The following is a 24,445-nucleotide window of genomic DNA, read 5'->3' as shown; positions in this document are numbered from 1 at the left end:
TTTTAATGGGGGGGAAATAAATTTTCACTGAAAACAAATGCCATTGTGTGAATCAGTTCTTTTTTCGTTTAAGAAAGTTTCTCAACATATATACATTCAACACCTGATATCTTCAAACATTTATAAACAAAACTTTAAATCACAATTACTTACAAGAGAAGTAAAAATTTGTAGTAAGGTACTTCTCAGAAGACATGTTAAGAAATAGGTAAGCTGTAGGTTAATTGTCATTTTTAGTTATTTAACATATGAAGCATTCCAGTGAAAAAATAAGACTCATTAGAAATCAATGTGAGAATGTAATTTTTCATTCACATAGAAGAGTGTTAAGGGCCCATTTTCTAAGTCAAAACACCACAAAAAAAAAAAAATAGAAAAAAAAATCCATTCCATTGTAGTCTCTAAGAAAGTCCTTAAAGCCTTAGAATTGACTCTGGTGTTTTTAATTCCCTACCAGGGTTCAGTTATATAAAGAGGGCTGGAAAACAAGTCAATTACATTTTTCAGTCTAGTCTGATTCAAAGTTTAGTACAGACCAGACCTATATTGTAGCACAACTAAGATAATGGAATGAATAATGATAGTCATATAATAAGTATATTTTCTTTGTTCCCATTTCAATAGGAAATCAACTATTCTAACCAAGAAAGTAATTCTCAATCAACAAAACTAAATTGTAAGCCTGCATCTGTCACAAATTTTATCTGGTTGTCTTTATGAGACACAATATTTTATAAGCAGCCTGCTGGCTTATATCACGACTCTATAAAGAAAATTAACCTGCCACCCCTATTTTGAAAGTTTCTAAAAAAAAAAAAAATTAACAGTGTTGACTTCAAAAAGCAATCAGCTGGGAAAGCCATAGACAGTTTTATTTGGAAACAAAACAATAGAAGAGACAACCTCAGCGAGAGCCTCTGAAGTACTTCTTGGCTTTTTCTTTGGATTCCTCACCTACATGACCTTGGACCAATCATCCCCTCGGTTCTGAAGGAAAAGGAAACAGTGAGAAAATGGAAGGCACGGTTGTTTTCATAGTTTGCTGTTTTTACAAGTACACTGCACCCTCTCCCTCTCCCTTACGACCTTGTTTAAATAGGGCTCTGAATATTAATGTGGACTCAGATTCTTTTTTTTTTTAAAGATTTATTTATTTATATAAGAACTAGGGTACAGGCCAGATGCATGGGTGGGTGAGAGGATTCACCAGAGACAGAGCGGGGAACAGAACAGGCAGACCGACGAAATACACTGCTGAGGCGAGCAGTAGGTGAGACAGGAGAGGTCTGCTGCGCCATGTGGGATTCTCGCCAGCCAGCCAGGATCGAACCTGCGCTGCAGATGCTGTGGACAGCTTCACAGTGTGGCGCTCAACCGCCTGCACCACCAGGGAGGCCCGACTCGGATTATTTCAAACTTATTTGTTAAATAGCATACAATGTTGTATATATTATCTATAGTCTGTAAATTAAATAAATTCAAAGAGAAACCATCTATGGAGCTCAGCGAGGTATAATATTTATTCATTTTAAAACATACACACAGCAAGTCCATTTCCCCCACTGGTACATACACATATTTCTTATTGGGATGTGGTTTAATCATATCCTTGTAAAGAGAGATAAAATAACCTTAAACTGAAAAAAGGATTATTTTGGTTCAGTGTCTATAGCTCCAATTTGCAAAATTTTCTTTTTAAGTAGTTATATCAAGGTTCTAACCAAATATGATCCTAGCGTTTCAACTTGAACTTAGAGTAAATGGTTTTTAGTTCCTTAATTCTAAAGTTCACAAATGTCTTAATAGGCAAAATATACCAAAAGCAGATATAGAAATGAGAAGGTAACTGATCTTAGATCCTCAGACATTAAAGTGATATTTTCACACTGAACTTTAACAAATAAAAATAACTTTTTGAAATAAACTGGAAAGCTACTTTGTTTATAAGTATTGTCTGTGGCTTTCCATGCTGCAGTCTGCTAACAGCAGCCTATTAATGCCTCTATACTAATTTTTTTCAGGATGTTAGCCATACCAAGTTAGTCAGATATCTGGTCAGAAGTGAAAGACAGAGCTTTGAAATCAAGACCATATTTTAATTGAACCACTTGCAGACTTTTAAATTAGAACTCCTTATTTTGCCTCTTCCCAAATGTTCTATTTTTTTAAGACTCAAGTGTCTAAGGTTATAATTTTAATAGTAAGCTCCTCAGAATAACAGAAAAAAAGTGCTAGTTAAATTCCTGGGCTAAATTCTAATCAATGACTTTTGGAAAAAACAACACACTGTTAACTGGTTATGGCAAGAAAACCAACACATAGTCTAATTTCCTTAACAACCATTCTTTAAAATGATAAATGCAGAGCATAATTGGAAACCCAGTAACCAAAAACTTGGAGCTAAATTGGTTTAACTCTCCCACCTAAAAGTTGTAGATCAGTGCATTAGAAAAGATGTATGGACTGTAGGGTAAATTATTTGCACCTTGGTAAAAAGATTTTGGGAAGGCCTAAAGAAACAAGTAGATAGGGACACCTCTGTGTTCTAATGTCACTCTCTTACTGTGTGGACAGACATAAAGTCCTTGGCAGTGGACGTGTTCTCCACAAAGCCTCTTCAGCTGGGAAGTTGCATAACAATTGGCCCAGAGAAAAGTAATCAGTCCTAGTCAACTGGTAATTTTGCATCCCATCTCTTAATTTTGTATATATACTCCCTTTTCAATGGTTAACACTCAACTTCAAGGAGAAGTATTCGACTCCAAGATACCTATAAAATTCTTCTTTACTACTTTCAATCCAATCACTTTCCTTCATACAGGAACAATAGCACCAGAATATTACAACACAGAGGATTATCCAATGATAGAATTGTATAAAGTCAATTGAAACCAAAGTTTTTGTTGCCACATTTGCAGCAGAGAGGCCAGATTCCCATAATACACTGATCAAACATCAAAAATAATCACAGAAACCAAGGACATACATCTATCCTTTGAGTGCAGTTACAGATCTCCTTAAAGTCTAGAAACAAGCAAGATTTTAAAATGTTTTACAGTTAAAATAGGGTAAAGGAAACATTATTTTTTTACTGATTCTTGTTTTTTTTTTATTTTATTCAACTGATTCTCATTTTTGTCACTTACCTCCACCAAACCCACTTCTAAATAAACGCACACATTTACACAGATAATAAAGTTCAATGCATGAACATACCTTTATACACTATTTCTCTCTCTCTCCCTTTTTTACTCACTTGTAATCTTAAATAACTTTAAATACACACTCTACTAATAGTAAATACATATTCATGTAACAAGAACCTTATCACTATTCTTTCACTGAATATATCTTGAAATGCATCAGTGGACTTGAAAGGCGATGGGATAACAGTTGAGGAGAGGTACTTGCTCAGTATTCCTTTGAAACATATGGAAGTCTTTATCTTTCCTTCTTCTGCAAGGCCTTTCTCAGAAAATGCAGGCAGTTCAGAAGCAAACAATCAAACCCCAAAAATCTCCCCCTTTAGGTTATCAGCACTTTTGTTACAAAAAGGATGTCATCTCAAGTGTAGAGCAGCATCTAAAAGGACAGGGAGGGCATATGCCGTCAAATATTTTACATAAAATATGTCTAGGCACTGATTTCTATCACATTTGCTTTCTTATATATACACTCATCCCCCCTTGGAACAAAGAATATGTTCCAAGACCCCCAGCGGATACCTGAAATTACAGATAGTACCAAACTGGCTGTACATTACATACAATGCTTCTTCCTATACATACACACCTATGATATTTAATTTAGAAATTTGTCACATGAAGAGATTAACAATAATGAATAATAAAATACAACCATTAAAATAATATACTGTTGTAAGAGTTATGTGAATGTAGTCACCAAAATATCTTATTGTACATAACATTTTCAGACTGAGGTTGACTATAGGTAACTGAAACTGCAAATTATCACTAAAAATGTCTGATTTGGGATTTTTTTTGTACTGTTATATTTAGAATAGTGCTGACTCCTCCTTTATTGGGAAAATGATTACCAAGCAAACATTATATTTTTCTTCTTTACAAGTCCAAAGGACAAAAGTGATTGGTAAGGGAGATAAGTTATACTTCTTTCTGGGTGCTTATCATTCTGAATTTGCATTATCATATCGAGTAAAACACAGGAGATTAACTTAAGCCCAAAAGATATAAATTCTATGAAAAGGGGTTTCATCCCAGAAAAAAACACTGCCTCCGTTTTTTTTTTTTGTAAGTGTTACAGCTCTATGCCTATCAGTTCTCAAGAAATCAATCACTAGAAAATGCTTCATCTGAAGAATTTAGGCTTCAAAAAACTCTCCCATGAAAGGTTTCACAGTTTTAAGTATAAGAAATCAAACCTACCAATTTTAGAGCCAAATGACACTCAATGCTGGTGTTCCACTCGAGGCAAATCAGCCTCCAAAACATCTGACAGGGGGGATCCTGATGCCTATAAATTAATAATCGAGCATTAAAGATTCTCAGTAATTGTTCAGATCACACTTTCCAAAAATTCCACTGCTGGTCATTCAAATATCAGATGTTCAAAATAAACTATGCATAGTTCAAGTTGTTTTCATAGAAGAGGATATCTTTGACTTCTTTGTTTATATATATGTTAAGATACTTCTGAAATGCCAGTAAGTTCATTACAACCCATCTACCCTATTTATTATCAAACAAACAAAAACTTCTTGAGAAAAAAACAACAAAACACAACAACTGAGGATTGAGGAGTAGAGTTAAAGTTTGGAGACATGATCTTTCACATAAGGGAACATTTCCAATATTGTTTATTTTAAATTCCCTCGGCTTTGCCCAAAGATTAGGCACTAATCTCAGAGGAATGAGGAAGTGCAAGAGTCTAAAAGTCTGAAAGAAACCTTATCCTTATGGCCAGACAAACCAGGAAAGGGGGTTTATGCAGGTCAAAAAGTATAGGAGCAATTCTAGGGGAGAGAACTAGAAAGGGACCCTCTAAATTTTGTTTATAAACCCACAGAAGTCTCAGTCTAATTCCTGAAGTATGTATGCATGGGAAGCTCTAAACCAACATAGCAAAGGCTCAGAGAACTGAACTGAAATTTGAATCACCTACACAAGTCTATGACTAACCCCTGAGCTACACAAGCACAAAACAAATATTTTCAAGAGTGAAAAGAAATTATTAAAAAAAAAATGACTATATGGAAAAGCAAATCTTTAATATGAATGAGTGGATTGTCCTGGGGAAAGATGTCAAACACTCTTTCTTTATTATTTATTGCAGTAACATTGCATTCTAAAATTATATATGTTTCAGGTGTTCATCTATAATCAACAATAGATTTAAAAGAATAAAAACAATTGAGAGTTTCAGTTTTGAAAGACAGGTTATAATATTGGGGTTTAATGTATTGAAATCCTACAAACTACAAAATCTGTATTTTTATAGCACTATAGCTGGACTACACACACATTTAATCTATAAACACATTTTTCATCTATAAAAACCTGAATACTGTAAGCTGGGAAATGCTTATACACACACACACACAATCAAGATACTAAGTGCATTGAATCATAAAACAAAATTTAACAAGCAAAATTTTATAGATCCCACCAACAAACCTGCCTAATCCTCAAAAGCAAACACTCCCTAAAATACTTTAACAGGGGCCACCCCGGAAGCTGTGGCAGCCTCTGCAGTGCCGGTTCCACGTGGCGCGGCAGACCTCTCCTGTCTCACCTGCTGCTCCCCTCAGCAGTGTGTTTCAGTCCTTCTGCCTGTTCTGTTCCCTGCTCTGTCTCTGGTGAATTCTCTCACCCTCCCCACACGTCTGGCCTATACCCCAGTACTTGTATAAATAAATAACTCTTTTAAAAATAAATAAATAAAATAAAATACTTTAACAGGAAATATGAGGCCCAAATTCAATTCCACCTACGAAGAGTATTTCTGTACCTGATGTAATGCAATACTGGGGGCATGAAGGTCAATAGCAGCCAGAGAAGGAATTCGAGATTCTGAAATATTTTTGTTGTCTTTCCTCATTAGTCTGGAATTACGAGCTAGATAAAAGCAACCATAAGCATAGTGAAAAAATTAGATATTTTGTTATTTTCTCACATTCTATAATCTGTCCCTCAGTGTGTATATATTTTATATATTTACATAGTTAAATATGTAGCTACTATGAATTATATTTTTAATATTCTATTTACTTGACATACATTTTAAATAATTTTATAAACAAAGGATTGAAAAAGTAAAACATTATAAACATACCTATTCCTTCCAAGGCTCTTAGTTCAGGGAGATGATTATAATTTAGTTCAGGCAAATGGACATCTGTCTTTGAGTATTCTCTTCGTTTCTTATTTGCCTGCAGTAGGTTCTTTTCGCTAGTGACCTAATAGCATTACAATGGTTAATACAAATCAATTAGCTTCCAGGTAAGCCAGGTATACTGTCTTTTGTAACTACATGTTTATATCCTAGATTTTTGGATTTAAAGAGCTAGAATACAAAATCTAAAGAATATCAGTAACGCAAAAAACAATTTCATCCATTTATTTCAAAACCTCTTTATTAAATGTATTAATATTACTAACAAGTGGATTACTTGAGTGCTATGAATTTCTCCTCCCTTTGCCAACCTTCATTGTAAGTCCTGGCAAGCAGCAAAAAGTTAAAAAATGGGTATCACTCTTCTGGTCCTTCAGGCCAGCAAGGTCAGGTCTTAAGACACTTGCCAAGTTTGTTAGTTTATCAGTGCTATGGTTTATCTTAATTTTGAGCTGTTCAACTTGTATGTGTCACATCTCTTAGGTTGGTTTTTATGTTATATATAAAATAATTTGTTGTAAAAATCTATGTGCAAGTACAGAAAATAGTGAATTCAGACTGCTAGAGTTATACATTCAAAGAATGACAAATGTAGGACCTTCCTGGTGGCGCAAGGGGCACGCTGTGAAGCTATCTGTAGCCACTATAGCACGAGTTCGAGCCCTGGCCATCCCGGGAGTTAACCCATATGGCACAGCAGACCTCTCCTGTCTTGCCCGCTGCTCTCCTCAGCAGTGTATTTCAGTCAATTCACCTGGTCTGCTCCCCACTCTGTCTCTGGTGAATCCTCTCGCCCCCCCAACCCCCTGCCCCGTATCTCTGGCCTATACCCCGGCACTTGTATGCGTAAATAAACAAAATAAATCTTTTTAAAAAGAATGTCAAATACAATACATGAGATACTTATAATAATATATGTACTTCCATCTCAGAGCATAAACTTTGGGAGAAGGATATTGATCTTCAAGCTAGAAGTTGAAGAAAGTTTAGGTTTAGCCCTGTCTCTACTAATTTCATTAAGAAAAAACACCTACAAAATATATAGGTCCTTTTCCCACTAATCTTTACCTCCTTTCATGACTGCCTTTTTCATAGAAGGAGAAACAGGGGAAAAAAGATCTAAAATTATCAGCCAGCATTGATTTTGCAATTCCTAAAAAGACGGTTGATGCCAATTTCTGCAAAATGGCATTGAACCCAACTATTTTGAAGAGCCTTGCTGATCAATTTCCCAAAGCAGACCAGGAATGTAATACACAAATATCCACAAAGAAATCAGTAGGGCATATAAAAAAGGAAGGTATATGGATACAGAAATTGTATGCTAAGAATAATTAAAAGAAAAATAAATGTAAAGTTAAAAGCATGAAAGATAAGAATTTTATATTTTTCAGCTCTGAGGATAAATGAGGTAAAGTAAGGGCCTCCCTGCTGGTCTAGGTGTTAAGTCTCAGCACTAGCACCAAGAAGGCCCACTGCAATGGCCTCAGTTCTATCCTGGCCAGGGAGTTAATGCACTTGGCACAGCAGACCTCTCCTGTTTCCCCCACTGCTCCCCTTAGCAGTGTATTTCAGTGGATCTGCCTGTTCTGCTCCCCACTCTGTCTCCAGCGAATCTTCTCACTGGTGTCCTACCACCTCTATACCCTACATCTATACCCTACATCTTCTACGCAAAATAAATGAAATAAAAATCTTACAATAAAGGAATACTTCTTTAAAAAAAAAAAAGAGAGAGAGGTAGAGTAGGGAAATTTGTAAGAAAAAATACTCCTTTGGGAGTACATTCCTACCTCCCTCTCCTTTATATAAGAATTTATTTACCATGTTTCTTAAGCAGCTTTAATGTGCTACACACTGTTCTAGGTATGGGGTAGAGCAATGAGGGAAACAAAGCACAAATTTCTACCTTGAAAGCTTACATACAAGTGAGAAGAGACAACTTATACTTAAGTGAAAGTAGAGGATGTCAGATACATGGTATGAAAAAAATATAAAGAAGGAAAAGGGATATAGAATAATGGGGAGCAAGATGATTTATAATAATAGGGAAGACCTCAAACTAAGGTTTTTGTATTCAAGGAGGAGAATAACAACTTTTTTTTTTGGTATTATCTGGAAAAGAATGTTCCAAAGAAGAGGAAATAGCAAGTGTGAAAGCCTAAATGTGGACGATGTCTGGCCATATTCCAGGAATAACAAGGAAATCAGTGTAGTTGGAATAGATTGATCAAAAATGAGAATAGTTGTAGGTGCAACAGAGGGATGGAGGGGTGAGTCATGCGATGACATACAGGTCCAGTAAGGATTTTAATCTTTACTCAGGGGTGAGAAATCAGGAGAGTCTGAGTGAAAGAGTGACGATGATTTGACTTGATTTTATTTTTTTTTAAAGATTTATTTATTTATACAAGAACCGTACATGCCAGATGTGCGGGAGGGTGAGAGGATTCACAAGAGACAGAGCGGGAAGCAGAACAGGCAGACTGATGAAATACACTGTTGAGGGGAGCAGTGGGCGAGACAGGAGAGGTCTGCCCTGCCATGTGGGCATCTCTGCAGCTGGCAGGGATTGAACCGGCGCTGCAGAGGTTGAGGACAGCTTCACAGTGCTGCACTCAACCACTTGCACCACCAGGGAGGCCCTTGACGACTTTAAAAAGAAGCATTCTGACACCTATGCTGGGAATAGTAATGCTCTTCTGAACCTTCAGAAGACCTGTGAACCTTACATAAGAATTTCCCTTATTACAGCCCAACACTATGTTTCCATTTGCTGAACTACTAATCTGTGAGTTTGGGTGAAGAGAAAGATTGACTTGGCCATAATCTCCAGTCTTTTTACACATAATAGATAATGAAAAAACATTTGTTACATATAAAAATAAAATACTTTCATCAAAAATCTGGTAGGGAGTGGTAAGAAAATTTATTTTATCTATTCTAAAAAAGAATCAATCACCAAGCATTATGTTAAGAAAATTTACTGTTACCAGAAAATTTAAGCAGATGTCATTGTAAAAGTAACATTAAATTTAAGTTTCCAAACTTATAAAACTTACTTAAACTTTACGATTTTCACATTTATGATTATGACAAGCTGGGATGATATATGTATAATTAAGTCTCTTTTATGACAAGCCTCCAAATAAAATTCTCAGCCCTTTAGTATCATACTTAATTAATAAAAGTCTGGAAATTACTTATGATTGCTCTTCTACAACTTCAAATAATTTACTTACTGATGTGTTCACATTAATATTATAAATGCCTGATGGGGAATGTTTATTTGGTTTAACAAATGGAATACAATACTTCTTGGTTTTCTCATCCACTCTGTAACAACAAAAATTTATGTTAGAACCAGTATTATTTTTCCAAGCACAAAACCAAGTGACAGAACACCAAGTGACATACAACTTAATCAGAATTGAACGCCTTTTCAAAAATACATAGTACTCACAGAGCTGGTGAAACATTTTATTTTTACAACTAGTTTCATGCCTCCCAATCACCCCCAAGTATCATCAAATTACTTCCCTTTCAGCAAAATTCCCAAGAGGACCATCTCTGTACCACTATGTCACACCAGCCACAACCTGCAGCGGCAGGCCCTCAAAAACATTAACTGATTAGCACAAATTCTTTTCATGTTATTAGGCTAAATAGCTGTTGTTTCCCTTTACCTTAAACAATCCAACTCTACTTTTTTAGGATTCAAATGAATATTTTTTTAATCAAAAGCAAAAAGCCCAAAAACTCCTTGAAATAGCAACCTGAGAAGATGAATAGCAGCCAAGAAGTCTGTGCAGTAATACAATGTAGCTGAAATGACATTGTTTCAATTTGCAAATATAACCTTAAATAACATTTTGCCCTTATTTTCCTAATTCATACCTGTAACTCTGAACTCCTGGGATAGTCCCCAGTCCAGAATTAATAGCAGGAGCCACCGCAGAAAGATTGTGCGTAAGTGGCGGGATGGCCATGGCTGGGCTCCTGGAGCAATCCACACTGCTGTTGCTGCCATCTCTGAGGCTTGTTGAAGGCACTGCTTTGGTGTGGCTTGTCCCATTGTCATGAGGACAGCTGGCATTTGAAGCTTTATTTATTTTTTCAGTTTTTTCTCCATCACTTTTTGACCCTTTTATTTTAAAGACTTTAGAATCCTTAATTTTGGGATCAGCATTGGTATCCTGGCCACCGATAAAAGTTTTAAAACATTAGTGATCTAAGGAGGATAAAAATTCACCTTTTCCTATAAAGTATGTCAACAAAGCAAAATTCCATAAATATCACCCTTTTTGTGCCCCTGTTTTCTTTTTTCTACCTATGGGATTAAAATTAAATGTGGGACTCTTGGTCAGACTAGTTCTGATATATATGTACATTTTTGTTTACACTGTATATATAATTTCAAATATATATATATATATATATTTCAGTAGGAAACAAACATGGAAGAGGAACCAAGCATGTCCATTCTGTTCTTACATAATTGAAGAATTATGGAACACAAAAATAGAAAACTTTCTTCTTTTCATTCACTTGAGAAAATGAGAAAAGGCTGGTGGTGGATTTGAATTACCTTATTCAGATTGTGGATAACATAAAAGAAAAAGTAAAGTTATAATAAATTAAAAATGCTGAACTCTCAATGCTCTACTTCATATAAAATTCTTAAAAGTATACTTTTCTCTCTTATCATTTAAGGGAAAAAATGTTGTGTGTACATGTTTCTGTCATGTGTTTGTGAGTGTGCACTGAGTCAAAATGTTCTTAAATGAATGTGATTTCCTAACAAGATCTATTGCACATTCTGGTATTTAGTCTCATACACATTTGACACTCAAAACATGAAATATTAAGATTCTTAAATATGTAATATCCATAGGGAAGATACAATTTTTACAAATAAGCTAAAAGATAACTTGTTCATTACTCAAAAAATTTTATAAAATGTTTGTTCCAAAAATTTAAAGATAGATATATTAAAGTTTAATACACTTTATTAAAACTTAGACATTTACCTGTACCACAAGTGTTTTTCTCTCTTCACCCAAGGCATCATCTTTTTCCTTCTTCCTGTTTAGGGATTTTTTAGATAAAGAACTATATCTGGCATCTTTCTGTACTTTCAACTGCAGCTCCTGAGAAAATCTATACAAAAATATATTTGTCAATAAAATAACATGCAACAAATAAATCTAGAAAAAATGCTTTCAAGATACTTGTTTTAAAAATTGACTGTTCAACTAGACTAAATTATTTAAACTGAGAAAAAATTATGGCCTAGATTAGCAGGTCTCAAAAGGTAGCTTGCAGACCCCCCTTGAAACCTTTCCATAGGTTCACGGGGTCAAAGATATTCATATCTTCTTTTTCACCATATTAACATCTGCACTGATGGTGCAAAAGCAATGATGGGTAAACTGCTGGTGCCTTACCAGAACTGAAGCAGACACACCAAACCATACTGGCAGTTATAGTGTTCTTGATAGCCACACATTTTCAGTTAAAACAAAATTGTTAAGGCAGCTATGAACAATAACCCTGATGAAGCAGTAAAAAAAAGTATTTATTTTATTAAATCCAAATCCTGAACACAACTTTTTTCATATTCTGTGTGACAAATGGGAATCTGCATAAGGCTCAGCAACTTAAATGAACATACTGCTATATATTAATATCTCCATTTAGGGCCTCCCCTGGTGGCGCAGGCAATTGAGCAGCACGCTGTGAAGCTATCCGCAGCCTCTGCAGTGCCAGTTCAATCTCGGCCGGCGAGGATCCCACATGGTGCGGCAGAACTCTCCTGTCTTACCCCTTGTTCCCCTCAGCAGTGTATTTCAATCAGTCTGCCTGTTCTGTTCCCCACTCTGTCTCTGGTGAATCCTCTCACCCTCCCACGCATCTGGCCTGCACCCCTGTTCTTGTATAAATAAGCAAATAAATCTTTTTTTAAAATCTCCATTTAAAAAGATAAAAATAATGACAAAAAAGAAAGTTAGACAGGACGGCTATGGCTATTCAGACTTGAGGTATTTGGCAGATAGTTTCTTGAAAAAAATTGTCAATTCAAGGATAACAATGGACAACATTTGTATCAATAAAAAAAGTTTTAAGCAAAAATTAGAAAACTGTTAAACTTACATCTACTACTGGCAGCTTAGTATATTACTAATAAAGACTTCTGGTGAGAAAGAATATGACTTTTTAGTATTGTATAATGAAATATGTCAACATCTTAAAAATCAGCATAACTTGGCAAACCAATAGTTTTTCAATGACTAATATGCCATGTTACAAAAGCATGCATGGGTAAAAGCTCTATCCAAGGTACAAGATAGACAAGTGTATTTTAATGTAAAAGGTTAAGAAAAGTTCAGATATGGTTTCAGATTTTACACTGTAGCCAACCTTTAAGAAACAACCTCTGTCCAAGGACTTTTGGTGTTTTGGTGATAGAAGTCATGTGATATACATTTGAACAGGTGTGAACTTATGCCCCTGAAACATATATAATAATGTAAACCGAGTAAAGACTGCTTGAAACTGGCAGAAGGCTCCCAGAGGAGTCAGACATGAGCTGGGACGTTCACCCAAGCCAGGCCCCTTCTGACCAGCAGTCCAAGCCCAGAAGGGGAGCAGGCACCCAAGGCCCGGGCAGACCGGGCACACAGGGGAGTGCGTACCCACATCACCTTTTTAGAACAGGGACCTTTCTTCATTAAAGACTGCTTGAAACTGGCAGAAGGCTCCCGGAGGAGTCAGAGGTGAGCTGGGAAGTTCGCCCATGCCAGGCCCCTTCTGGGCAGCAGTCCGAACCCAGAGGGGGTGTGAGCACCCACAGCTGGGGCAGACCGGGTGCGCAGAAGAGTGTGCCTGTCTCCAAAGCGCCATTTTAGAACAGGGACCTTTCTTCAATAACGACTGCTTGAATCTGGCAGAAGGCTCCCTGTAGAGCCAGAGGGAGAAGGTTCCCTGCGCAGTCAGAGGTGATCTGAAGGCCCCCACAAGCCCGGTCCCACCTGGCACGAAGTCGGAGCCCAGAGGAGGATCCAGAGATTTGGAACCCAGAGTGCAATCCAGCTGCCCCACCTCCAGGAAAGTCTGTGGGACTTCAAGACACATATTTGTAACTAAACACAGAAGGAGGAGAAATTCTGTGACAGTGACCATTAACATACTCAAAGTACCATTGCCTCACTAGACTTCTGGCATAACAGTTTTTGACTTGTTTGGATTGCCAGTTTCTGAAACTCCCAAAAGAACACACCAAAAAGATGACAGCCAGTACCAGCGGCACAGTGTCCCAATGCATAAGGCAAATTAGAAGACAGGCAGCAGGGAAAAGAAAAACTACAAGCAAAGTAGCAATGCCTCAGAAAAAAGACACACCACAAAAAAAAAAAAAAAAAAACCCACCCACCAGTTTGCAATGACAGTGACTTGGAAGAACTTCTGAACCTTCCGGAAAAAGAATTTAAAATTGCCATGATGAAAAACTGATGGAAGTCATTAAGGAAAACAACGCTCAGAAGAATGAGATTGAGTCCCTAAAGAGGGAAGTAAAAGAAATGCAGGAGATCAGAGAATTAATGGAGGGGCTAAAGAACTCTGGGAAAAGCAATGAAAGCAGAATAGATGAAATGGAAGAACAAATAAGTACTCTTGAAGACACGAAATAAAAAGAACCAAAACAGAAAAGAAAGAGAAGTACAAAGGAAAAAGACCAAAGAAAGACTTCGCGAACTATCTGACTCCATGAGGAAAGGAAATATAAGAGTTATAGGAATCCCAGAAGGAGAGGAGAGAGATGTAGGAACAGAGAAAATATTCAAGGAAATAATTGAAGAGAACTTCCCAAATATGAAGAAGGAGCTGAAAATTGATATACAAGAAGCAGGAAGAACACCAAACTTCCATGACGAAAGAAAAAACACAGCAAGATACATAATAGTAAAGCTCCCAAGAATCCAAGACAAGGAAAAAATAATGAAGCTGACAAGAGGAAAGAAACAGATAACATTCAAAGGAAAACCAATCAGACTGACATCAGACTTTTCCGAAGAAACACTACGGGCAAGGAGAGAGGGAAGGGACATAGTCAACAGGCTCCAAGAAAACAGATTCCAACCAATGAAACCAAGAGCTGGTTCTTCGAAAAAATCAATAAAATAGACAAACCCCTAGCCAGGCTCACAAAGGAAAAAAGGGAGAAAGCACAAATAAACAGGATCATAAATGAAAGAGGAGAAATCACAACGGACACAGCAGAAATCAAAAGAATAATCAGAAACTACTATGAACAGTTATATGGAAACAAGTTCAACAATCTAGAAGAGATGGACAAATTCCTACAACTCTACAATCACCCAAAGCTAGATAAAGAAGAAATAGAACACCTAAACAGACAAATTACAAGCAGCAAAATTGAAATAGTAATTAAAAACCCCCAAAACAAATGCCCAGGACCTGATGTATTTACAAATGAATTCTACCAAACGTTCAGAAACGAATTAGTACCTATCCTTCACAAACTCTTCCAAAAAATTGGAAAGGAAAGGATAATACCAAACACGTTCTATGAAGCCAACATTACACTAATACCAAAACTGAACAAGGACAACACAAAAAAAGAAAACTACAGGCCAATCTCCCTAATGAACATTGATTCAAAAATCCTCATAAAATTGTAGTTATCAGAATCCGACAATGTATCCATAAGAAAATTCACCACGACCAATTAGGATTCATTCCAGGTACACAAGGATGGTTCGACATCCGAAAATCAATCAACATTATCCAACACATCAACAAAAAGAAATATAAAAACCAAACGATAATATCAATAGATGCTGAGAAAGCTTTCGACAAAGTGCAACACCCATTCATGATAAAAGCCCTTGAAATTCTTGGGATACAAGGAACATACCTCAACATCATAAAGGCCATATATGACAAGCCAACAGCCGGTATCATTCTCAATGGTGAAAAGCTGAAAGCATTCCCATTAAGATCTGGAAGAAGACAAGGATGTCCACTCTCACCACTGCTTTTCAATATAATACTGGAAGTCCTAGCCAGAGCAATAAGACAAGAGAAAGACATACAAGGAATCCAAATAGAAAAAGAAGAAGTCAAACTATCACTATTTGCAGATGATATGATAATATACATAGAGAACCCCAAAAACTCCACAGAAAAACTAATTCAACTCATCAATCAGTTCAGCAAAGTGGCAGGATACAAAATCAACACGCAAAAGTCAGTAGCCTTCCTATACACAAACAATAAATCTGAAGAAGAAGAAATCAAAAAAACCATCCATTTTATTATTGAAACAAAAAAAATCAAATACTTGGGAATAAATCTAACAAAAGAGGTAAAGGATCTATACAAAGAAAACTATAAAACACTGTTAAAAGAAATAGAAGAAGACACAAAGAAATGGAAAGACATCTCCTGCTCATGGATTGGAAGAATAAACATTATTAAAATGGCCATACTACCAAAAGCAATATACAGATTCAATGCTATTCCAATAAAAATTTCAATGTCATTCTTCAAAGAAATAGAACAATTATTGATGAAATTCATATGGAATCACCAAAGCTCTCCTGAAAAAAAAAAGAAGGGAATGGAGGCATCACACTCCCAGGCTTCAAACTATACTACAAAGCCATAATCATCAAAACTGCCTGGTACTGGAATAAGAACAGACACACAGACCAATGGAATTGAATAGAAAATCCAGAAATAAACCCACAGATTTATGGTCCACTAATCTTTGACAAAGGAGCAAAGAATATGCATTGGAGCAAAGAAAGTTTGTTCAATAAATGGTGCTGGGAAAACTGGGTCGCTACATGCAAAAGAATGAAGCTTGACTACTACCTAACACCATGCACAAAAACCAACTCAAAATGGATTAAAGAACTAGACATAAGATCTGAAACCATAAAATACATAGAAGGAAATATAGGCGAAACACTACATGATATGCACATCAAAGACATCTTTACAGACACATCACCCAAAGCAGTGATAGTGAAGGCAAAGATAAACAGCTGGGACTACATCAAATTAAAGCGCTTCTGCACAGTAAAAGACAATAACCAAAACAAAGAGAAACCCCACCAACTGGGAGAACATTTTTGCACACAACACTAATGATAAAGGACTGATCACAAAAATCTACAAAGAGCTGATGAGACTCAACAAAAACAAAGAAAATAATCCAGTCAAAAAATGGGCAGAAGGGCTAAAAAGAAACTTCTCTGGGTCTCCCCGGTGGCGCAGCGGTTGAGTGCCGGGTTACGAAACTGCCTGCCGCAGCCTCTTCAGCGCCGGTTCGATCCCCGGCTGCTCCCCGGCCACTGGAGGAGGGTCCCACATGGCGCACAGACCTTTCCTGCCACCCGCTGCTCCCCTCAGCAGTGTACTTCAGTCCTTCTGCCTGCTCTGCTCCCGGCTCTGGCTCTGGTGAATTCTCTCACCCTCCCGCACTTCTGACTGTCCCCAGTGCTTGTATAAACAAAACAAAACAAACAAACAAACAAACAAACAAACAAACAAATAAATAAAACATGCCTCTATTAAAAAAAAAAAGAAACATCTCTGAAGAGGAAATGCAAATGGCCAACAGGCATATGAAAAAATGTTCAACATCACTTGTAATCAGGGAAATGCAAATCAAATCTACCATGAAATACCATCTTACACCAGTGAGAATGGCACTTATTAAAAAAACTAGCAACAACAAATGTTGGCGAGGTTGTGGAGAAAAAGGAACTCTCCTGCACTGTTGGTGGGAGTGCAAACTGGCCCAACCACTATGGAGAGCTGTGTGGAGATTTCTTGACCTACTAAACATAGATCTTCCTTATGATCCAGCAATCCCACTCCTAGGTATTTACCCAAAGGACACAGAAACATCAATTCCAAAGAGCACCTGCACCCCTATGTTTATAGCAGCACTGTTTACAATAGCTAAGCTTTGGAAACAACCCAAATGCCCAAAAATAGATGACTGGATCAAGAAGATGTGGTACATATACACCATGGAATATTACTCAGCATTCAAAAAAGATAAACACATGCAATTTGCAGCAACATGGATGGAGCTGGAAGGGATCATGCTCAGCAAAATAAGTCAGAAAGAAAAAGAAAAATACCAGATGGTCTCACTCATAGCTAGAATCTAGAAAACTTAAATAAGGGACCAGGAAAAAGCATAACTATAAGAAAGAAAATATCAAAATCAACAAACAACTATGAACCAGAGACACTGTATGGGTGTGGGGGGCGGGGAAACGAGGGCTTGGGGTCAAAATAAGGGGGTTGTAATTGTAAGGGGAATATAAAAATAAAAGTTAAATAATAATAAATAAATAAAAATAATGTAAACCAACATTACCTCTATAAAAATAATTTAATAAAAAAAGAAGAAAAATAAGGAAGCTATCACTATCAAGTTTTGGTATAATATCGAAGATTTTGATACAAAGAAGCCTATCAACAATTATCTGAAAGGGTTATTATAATACTCTTCCTTTTTTTTTCTTTCCTGGGGCAGGGCAAGGCACACAGAAAGAGAAATATCAGTTAGGGACCAGGGCCCACCTCAAGAGAGTTTTGACCCCATTCTGAGAACCCAAAAATACTCTCTAGGGAACACAGGCAGGGGCTGGCTCAGCTACCCAGAAAATATTAGGCTAAAACCACATAGCAGAGCAGAAAACTGGGGGGACTCAGAAATGCCCAGAGGTAATGAGGTGGGCGCAGCAAACAGTAGAGAAACAGCTCACAGAGACATTTTACATCAATCTCCAGCCTCTTCCATTTTCTAACTACACATATGTGTGAGGCCAGAGTTTCTTCATATACTTCAGCCAAAGCATGTTACAACTAACTGAATGCAGACACAAATATGAAAATCCAGCTATCTTTTATTAGTTACATATTAAATAGATTTGCAAAATATACACAGCAATGGCCATTGTCACACATCTCGCTACAGTCAGTTGCACTGATGCCAGCAGATGGAATAGCACAAGGGACTACACCAGAAGCTCTGGCACCTACAGGTTTGGCATATCAAGGACCCCAGTACATCAGTGGTGTCAGCAATACCACAGGATTGGGTATGATGTAAGTTTGGCACCAACAAGGTTGGAAGCTTTGCAACTGCATCAGCATCCAAGATGATGGCATCACTTGTGAGTTGCAACATAGAAATCTGTGACCTGAAATTCAGATTTCATCAAGGGGAGACAGAAACAAAGCATAAAGTGGCTGCTTTGCAAAAGCCAAGAGCCCTAATTTAGTGAAGAAAGCAAGGGATCACTCCCAGGAATCATGTTATTGCTGAGGGTACATGAAAGTAAGTAGGAAGAAATTTGAGATCCTGCAAAAATAGGTGAGTAGAGATATAAGAGAACTACTGTTTGTTACTGGTATGGAGGCCTTACTCCAACTCTGGGTTGGTATGAACTGGAAAACATGCGTCAGTACTATACCTCTCAGCAAATCCATCCATATGAAAGAAATCATGGTGCAGGAGCTCAGCACAGAAGGGCCTTTTGTCAGGGTCAATATGTAAGCATTTCTAGGGGAAAAAAAAAAGGAATATATTAGTTCCTATCAAAAATAACTACCTATTGGCCTCCCTAAGGGTTAAGCACTGAAAAATGAAGCAATTTGCAGCCTCAGCAGCATGAGTTCGATCCCTGGCCAGTCAGGGAGCAACCCACATGGCACAGCAAACTTCTCCTGACTCGCCCGCTGCTCCCCTCAGCAGTGTACTTTGGTCAATCTGCCTGTTCTGTTCCCCACTCTGTCTCTGGTGAATTCTCTCACCCCCCCGCATCTCTGCCCTGTGCCCCAGCTCTTGTATGCATAAATAAATAAATCTTAAAAAAAAACACTACCTACTTTGACATTTCTAAATATAGACAATTATTCTATGTAGTCAATGAAAGAAATCTAAACATCTGTATTCAATGATAAAGAATAAAGCACAAACCCTAACAATGACCACCAATGGCATACAATATCACAAAAAAGAAAGACTATCATATTCAGGGTCTCTAGATGGAAATATACAAACCTCTCATGAAGAAGTTTTGCCACAAAAACACCTGATTCTTATCAAGCTCTAGTTATACTATCAGTTTATAAGAATATAGGACGCAGAGGAATACATTAAATTATACTATGTGGAAAATTATAAGAGACAAACAACCTAATTTCTCAACAAATAAATGTCAAGGTTTAAACAAAAAGGAAAGTGATAAAGAGGAGTTTACAAATTAAAAATCTTAGGAAAGACAATCAACCAATTGAGACCTTTAGAAATAATGTAGACCCAAATTCATATTATGAAAAGAAAATAAGAAAAAAATCAGTTAAATTTTGGACACTGATGCTTTTTGATATTAAGAAGTTACTGCAAATTTTTAAAATTTCAAATTCATGTAGAAAGGAAGGGATGGGACCTATTTGCTTATTATTGTGCTAGATACTTTAGGTAGATGATTTTATTGTAATGCAGATTTGTTCTGATTCATTGGAATAATCAATGGTAGTAAAAACAGAAGTAATACAATATGCATCTTTAAATGAATAAGAAAAGTTCTTCAATTAATTAAGGTATTTTATAAATGAAATAATATATCTAGAATTGGCTTCAAAATGTCCCTACCCCTTCCCAAAACAAAAAATTGAGAAAGAAAATTATCAAAAGGTTCCTAACTGTTGAAGGTAAATAACAAATATGTGAGGATTCATTATACTACTATTCTGTTTGAAATTTTCTATAATAAAATGTTTCAAAAGTTATATGATTCTACTATAAGAGATATAATTTAGATAATAGTCATACCTGTATTCCCTTTAAATCTCTCTACAGACATATCAATAAGTAATATTTGTATCTGTTAGAAGATTATGCAGAAAAGTAGAAATGTATTACTCTAAAAACTAGTTATAACTAATTTTAAGTTTACTAAATTTTTTTTAGTTTACTAAATTTTTTAAATTCATTTTATTTTATTGTAGTCCTACTATTTACAGTGCCTAATTATGCAAGAAATTTTTAAGCTAATAATTCCAAAAGGTCCATTTTTAGAGATAATTTGATCCAACAAGAGTCTCCCTAATACTGTCCTCAAACACAAGCCAGTTGAACTTTCAGTGGTGAACTTAATGTAGTATACACACATGTTGATTTTTAATGATGTATACCTGAAGCTTATATAAAATTATAGCATAATATCACTTCAAAAATAAATAAAAATAAAAAAAAACACTAGGCAGTGAATGATGATCATTTGTAAATTAACTTTAGAAAATCAGTGACTAAGCAAAGCTCTGTCATGATCCTGTGCACGATACTTTAATTTTTCCTTTTTTATTATCTTATCTTCCTTTTCTTTTCTACTTACACAGGCCTTCCATTTTAAATGCTAAATATTATAAGCATATATTTATGAAGATATTTCACATTTGGAAGATGCTAAATAACACTAAATGGTTTTTTAAAACAAAAATTTTATGTCTTTATTTCTGAAGTTCCCTTCCCCCATCAAATTTTTTATATGCTTAATGCACAAAAAGTGAAATCATCACAAACAATTGATTTAAAAGATCAACTAGGCAAGGGGCAAAAAGAGAAAACCAAGCCTCCATAATATAAATTCCCTGTCAGAAAGTGAAAAGAAAAAGAATAATTACCTTTGCTAAATCTATAGCAACTTCAGAGAGGTTGGGATAGCGTCTCTCAAGTGGTTCTGTTTCCTTGATTTCAGGCAACCTTACTCCAGCAAACACAGGATTTTTATAAAACAATTCCTGATGTCTTGGAATTAGATTACCTGGAAGTATAAGTAGCATACATCTCTGTCATTATACATCATGATAAAAATGGCAAAGAGATGATGAGTAAAGAAGGGAATACAGCTAATGGGGCTGGGGCCCAGCATGCAAAATGAAAGACAGTGTTGCACAGTAATGACACCTGGCAGTCTTTAAAGTGGTTTTGACACAAGTCAACTCAAGTAAATTAACATTCTTATCTCAATACACTCATTTAGAAAAGTTTAGACACCACTGTACATAGTACTGAACACATGAAAAAACATAAGAAAAAGACAGGTGAAGAACATTTTATAATTTTCTGGATATATCCAGCACTTCATTGCTTTCTCTTTTTTTAAAGATGTATTTTTATTTATGAGAGGATTCACCAGAGACAGAGTGGGGAGCAGAACAGGCAGATGCACTGAAATACACTGCTGAGGGGAGCAGCAGGAGAGACAGAAGAGGTCTGCTGCACTATGTGGGTTAGCGCCCCTGCCAGGATCGAACTGAACTCATATTGCAATAGCTGGTGCCAGCTTAATAGTGCTGAGACTTAACCCCTTGCACCACCAGGGAGACCTAAGAATTTAATTTTTTATTAACTATTTTTGTTCCTGTATATAAGGTCCAATTTGAGCACTTTATCTCTTTTGTCAACTGTCACGCCTAATATAGTATGAAATATATATGAAAATTCTGTGTAAGAAACCTGAATTTCTAATCCAATAGTTAAATAACCCTCAATGACTTTTCTATTATTTCCATTTTCCAAACTTCATCTCCCAACAGAAAGCTTATTTTTCAACAAATACAAGAAGGCTCTGATAGGCTAGCTTTGAATTTCTGCCCAAAGTACTAACAACAAAAGTCAAATCTGTGGTAAGCAAACAATTTTGGAAATATGTCTCTTGATGTGAAAGTAAGGATGAAGGTAATAGTTGGATTATACTAAATGTTAGCTAACCCAAAGGTAATAAGTGATCATTTACATCTTCCCAAGTTGTGATTAATTGAAAGCAAAAGTACAGAGAAAATACACAACTCTTGCTCTTCTGTTGTGGGGGAGTGGGGACAGAGTAAAGAGATGAGCATGATTAAGGGCATATGTTTTTTTTTTATATATATAGATATTTATATCTATATATATATATATGTGCATACACACATATTCATACTACAGGATTTTCCTATTTGCTCCCTATTGCCACTTAAAACACATAGCATCTTAATATATCAACAGTCTGTAGCTTGCTAAATGTAGTTTGTAGGGGAAAACACCTGACATTTAAAATGCAGATGTACAATCTTACCTAAACACATCATAATATGATATAGCTGATCAATATCAGAATCTCCAGGAAAGAGGGGTTCCCCCATGAACATTTCAGTTACCAGACAGCCAATGGCCCACACATCAACAGCCCTGAAAGAAAAGTGATGTGGAGTAAAATCTGGCATTTTATTTATTTATTATTTTTTAAAAAGATTTATTTATTTATGCATACAAGAGCTGGGGCACAGGGCAGAGATGCGGTGGGGTGAGAGGATTCACCAAACAGAGTGGGGAACAGAACAGGCAGACTGACCAAAACACACTGCTGAGGGGAGCAGCAGGCAAGACAGGAGAGATCCGCTTCGCCATGTGTGTTGCTCCCTGGCAGGCCGGGGATTGAACTTGTGCGGTAGAGGCTTTGGATTGCTTCATAATGCGGTGCTTAACCCCTTGTGCCACCAGGGAGGCCCAAATCTGGCATTTTAATGTTTATTGTGACTGACTATGTTTTGCATATTACTATTTGTAATTCTTGATTTTGAGAGCAGGGATAGAAAGACTTAAATTATCCATAAAAAGACATTCCTTTAAAAAATAATGTACTAACTCCCAGGAACTTCAATCATGTGATGTAAGTTAAAGGCTTCTGAAAAGTCAAACAATAATTATGTGTACTTTATTCTAGAAATACGTCTTTCAAGTTTCCATTCTTTGATTATACTTAATTCAAAAAAGTTAATCAGTCTATCCTTTAGTATACTAAAAACAGCATGCCAGAAGGAGGTAGTCATTGAGGACATATTTAGTAGTAAGAACTGAAAGCTAATAGGAAGATTGTCTTGAAAATCAGTCACAACAAAGCAAAAATATGCTGACATCATTTATCATAGGGACAACTACCTTGACTTTGCTTAAGGTTATAGATAAAAGATAACATTGAACACATATTATACATGGCAATAAGAATGCAGAGTGATCAAAACATTAGTGAGTTATTATAGCAAATAGAGTAATTGTAGAAAACAGAAAGATTTCTATTAAAAAACAATAAAGCTACAATCCTTTCTTTGAAGAATTCTCTTATGAAGACAATTTATGTTTTAAAAATGTTTTATTAACTTGTTCCTACTCCCATACCTCCTGCTCTACCTCATCCTAACAGTGTCAGACTTATCCGATTTAGGTGTAAATCTCTCTTTACAAGTGATAAGTACATCTATTTCCAACCTACTGGAAAAAAACAACCTACCTTTCATTTAAGGTTTAATACAAGGTTTCACAAGAATGTTTATAGGGGGAGCACCAAAAATGATTACATATCACTTTATAAAGTTCTTTTCAGAGTTTTAGTAATCTTTTATTATATTAGAAATATAGTTCTTTTTATTAAAAACAAAAAAACAAAACAGAATGTAATCCACTTGCCCACCCCACCCCCTCAGTGATGTCTTACTTGCCATACTTGACGTCACCAACCAGCAGTTCTGGAGCTCTGTACCAGCGGGTGGCCACATAATCAGTATAAACCTCCCCTGGAGCTGCCAGTGTCCGTGCAAATCCAAAATCACATAATTTAACAACGCCAGACTGGGAGACTAATATATTTTCTGGTTTTATATCTCTATGTATGATCTAAGACAAAGAACAGAGTATGACATATGTTGGACACATCAATTTGAGTAAGTTCATTCTTTTTTGAGTACCTGCCATGTTCAGAGCAGGTCTCTAGAATGAATACAAATAAGAGTATATAAAATTGTTGCGTGCTTTAAAGAAACTAGGACCTAGTTGGTGAAGAAATAACACTTCTGCTTCAAGTTTTAAACAATCAAAGAACTGGATGAAATATATATTAAACACAAAATTAATTATTCTGTTAATGACTGCTCTTAAGACCAAGAGAGCTGAGCCATTATTGAAGACTAGGATGGTAAA

General features: G+C 36.2%; 1 protein-coding gene across 1 annotated transcript in view; it reads right to left on the bottom strand.

The window, feature by feature from the left end:
* Window positions 1–4,428: 4,428 nt before the first annotated feature.
* Window positions 4,429–24,445, bottom strand: part of CDKL2 (cyclin dependent kinase like 2) — a gene marked incomplete at both ends in the record, with an annotated part of 34,812 nt that continues 14,795 nt past the window's right edge. The window contains 10 exons of the mRNA XM_084233110.1: window positions 4,429–4,494; window positions 5,989–6,095; window positions 6,313–6,436; window positions 9,615–9,708; window positions 10,270–10,568; window positions 11,403–11,532; window positions 18,897–18,985; window positions 21,112–21,251; window positions 22,548–22,660; window positions 23,964–24,142. Of these exons, the coding sequence (XP_084089236.1) occupies window positions 4,429–4,494; window positions 5,989–6,095; window positions 6,313–6,436; window positions 9,615–9,708; window positions 10,270–10,568; window positions 11,403–11,532; window positions 18,897–18,985; window positions 21,112–21,251; window positions 22,548–22,660; window positions 23,964–24,142 (1,341 nt within the window). The remainder of the gene's footprint in view (window positions 4,495–5,988; window positions 6,096–6,312; window positions 6,437–9,614; window positions 9,709–10,269; window positions 10,569–11,402; window positions 11,533–18,896; window positions 18,986–21,111; window positions 21,252–22,547; window positions 22,661–23,963; window positions 24,143–24,445) is intronic.

The sequence above is a fragment of the Talpa europaea genome (genome assembly GCF_964194135.1).
Source record: "Talpa europaea genome assembly, chromosome: 5".
NCBI lineage: Eukaryota > Metazoa > Chordata > Mammalia > Eulipotyphla > Talpidae > Talpa > Talpa europaea.
Note: the sequence above shows the minus strand (reverse complement) of the source record. Positions and strands in the feature narration are given on the sequence as shown.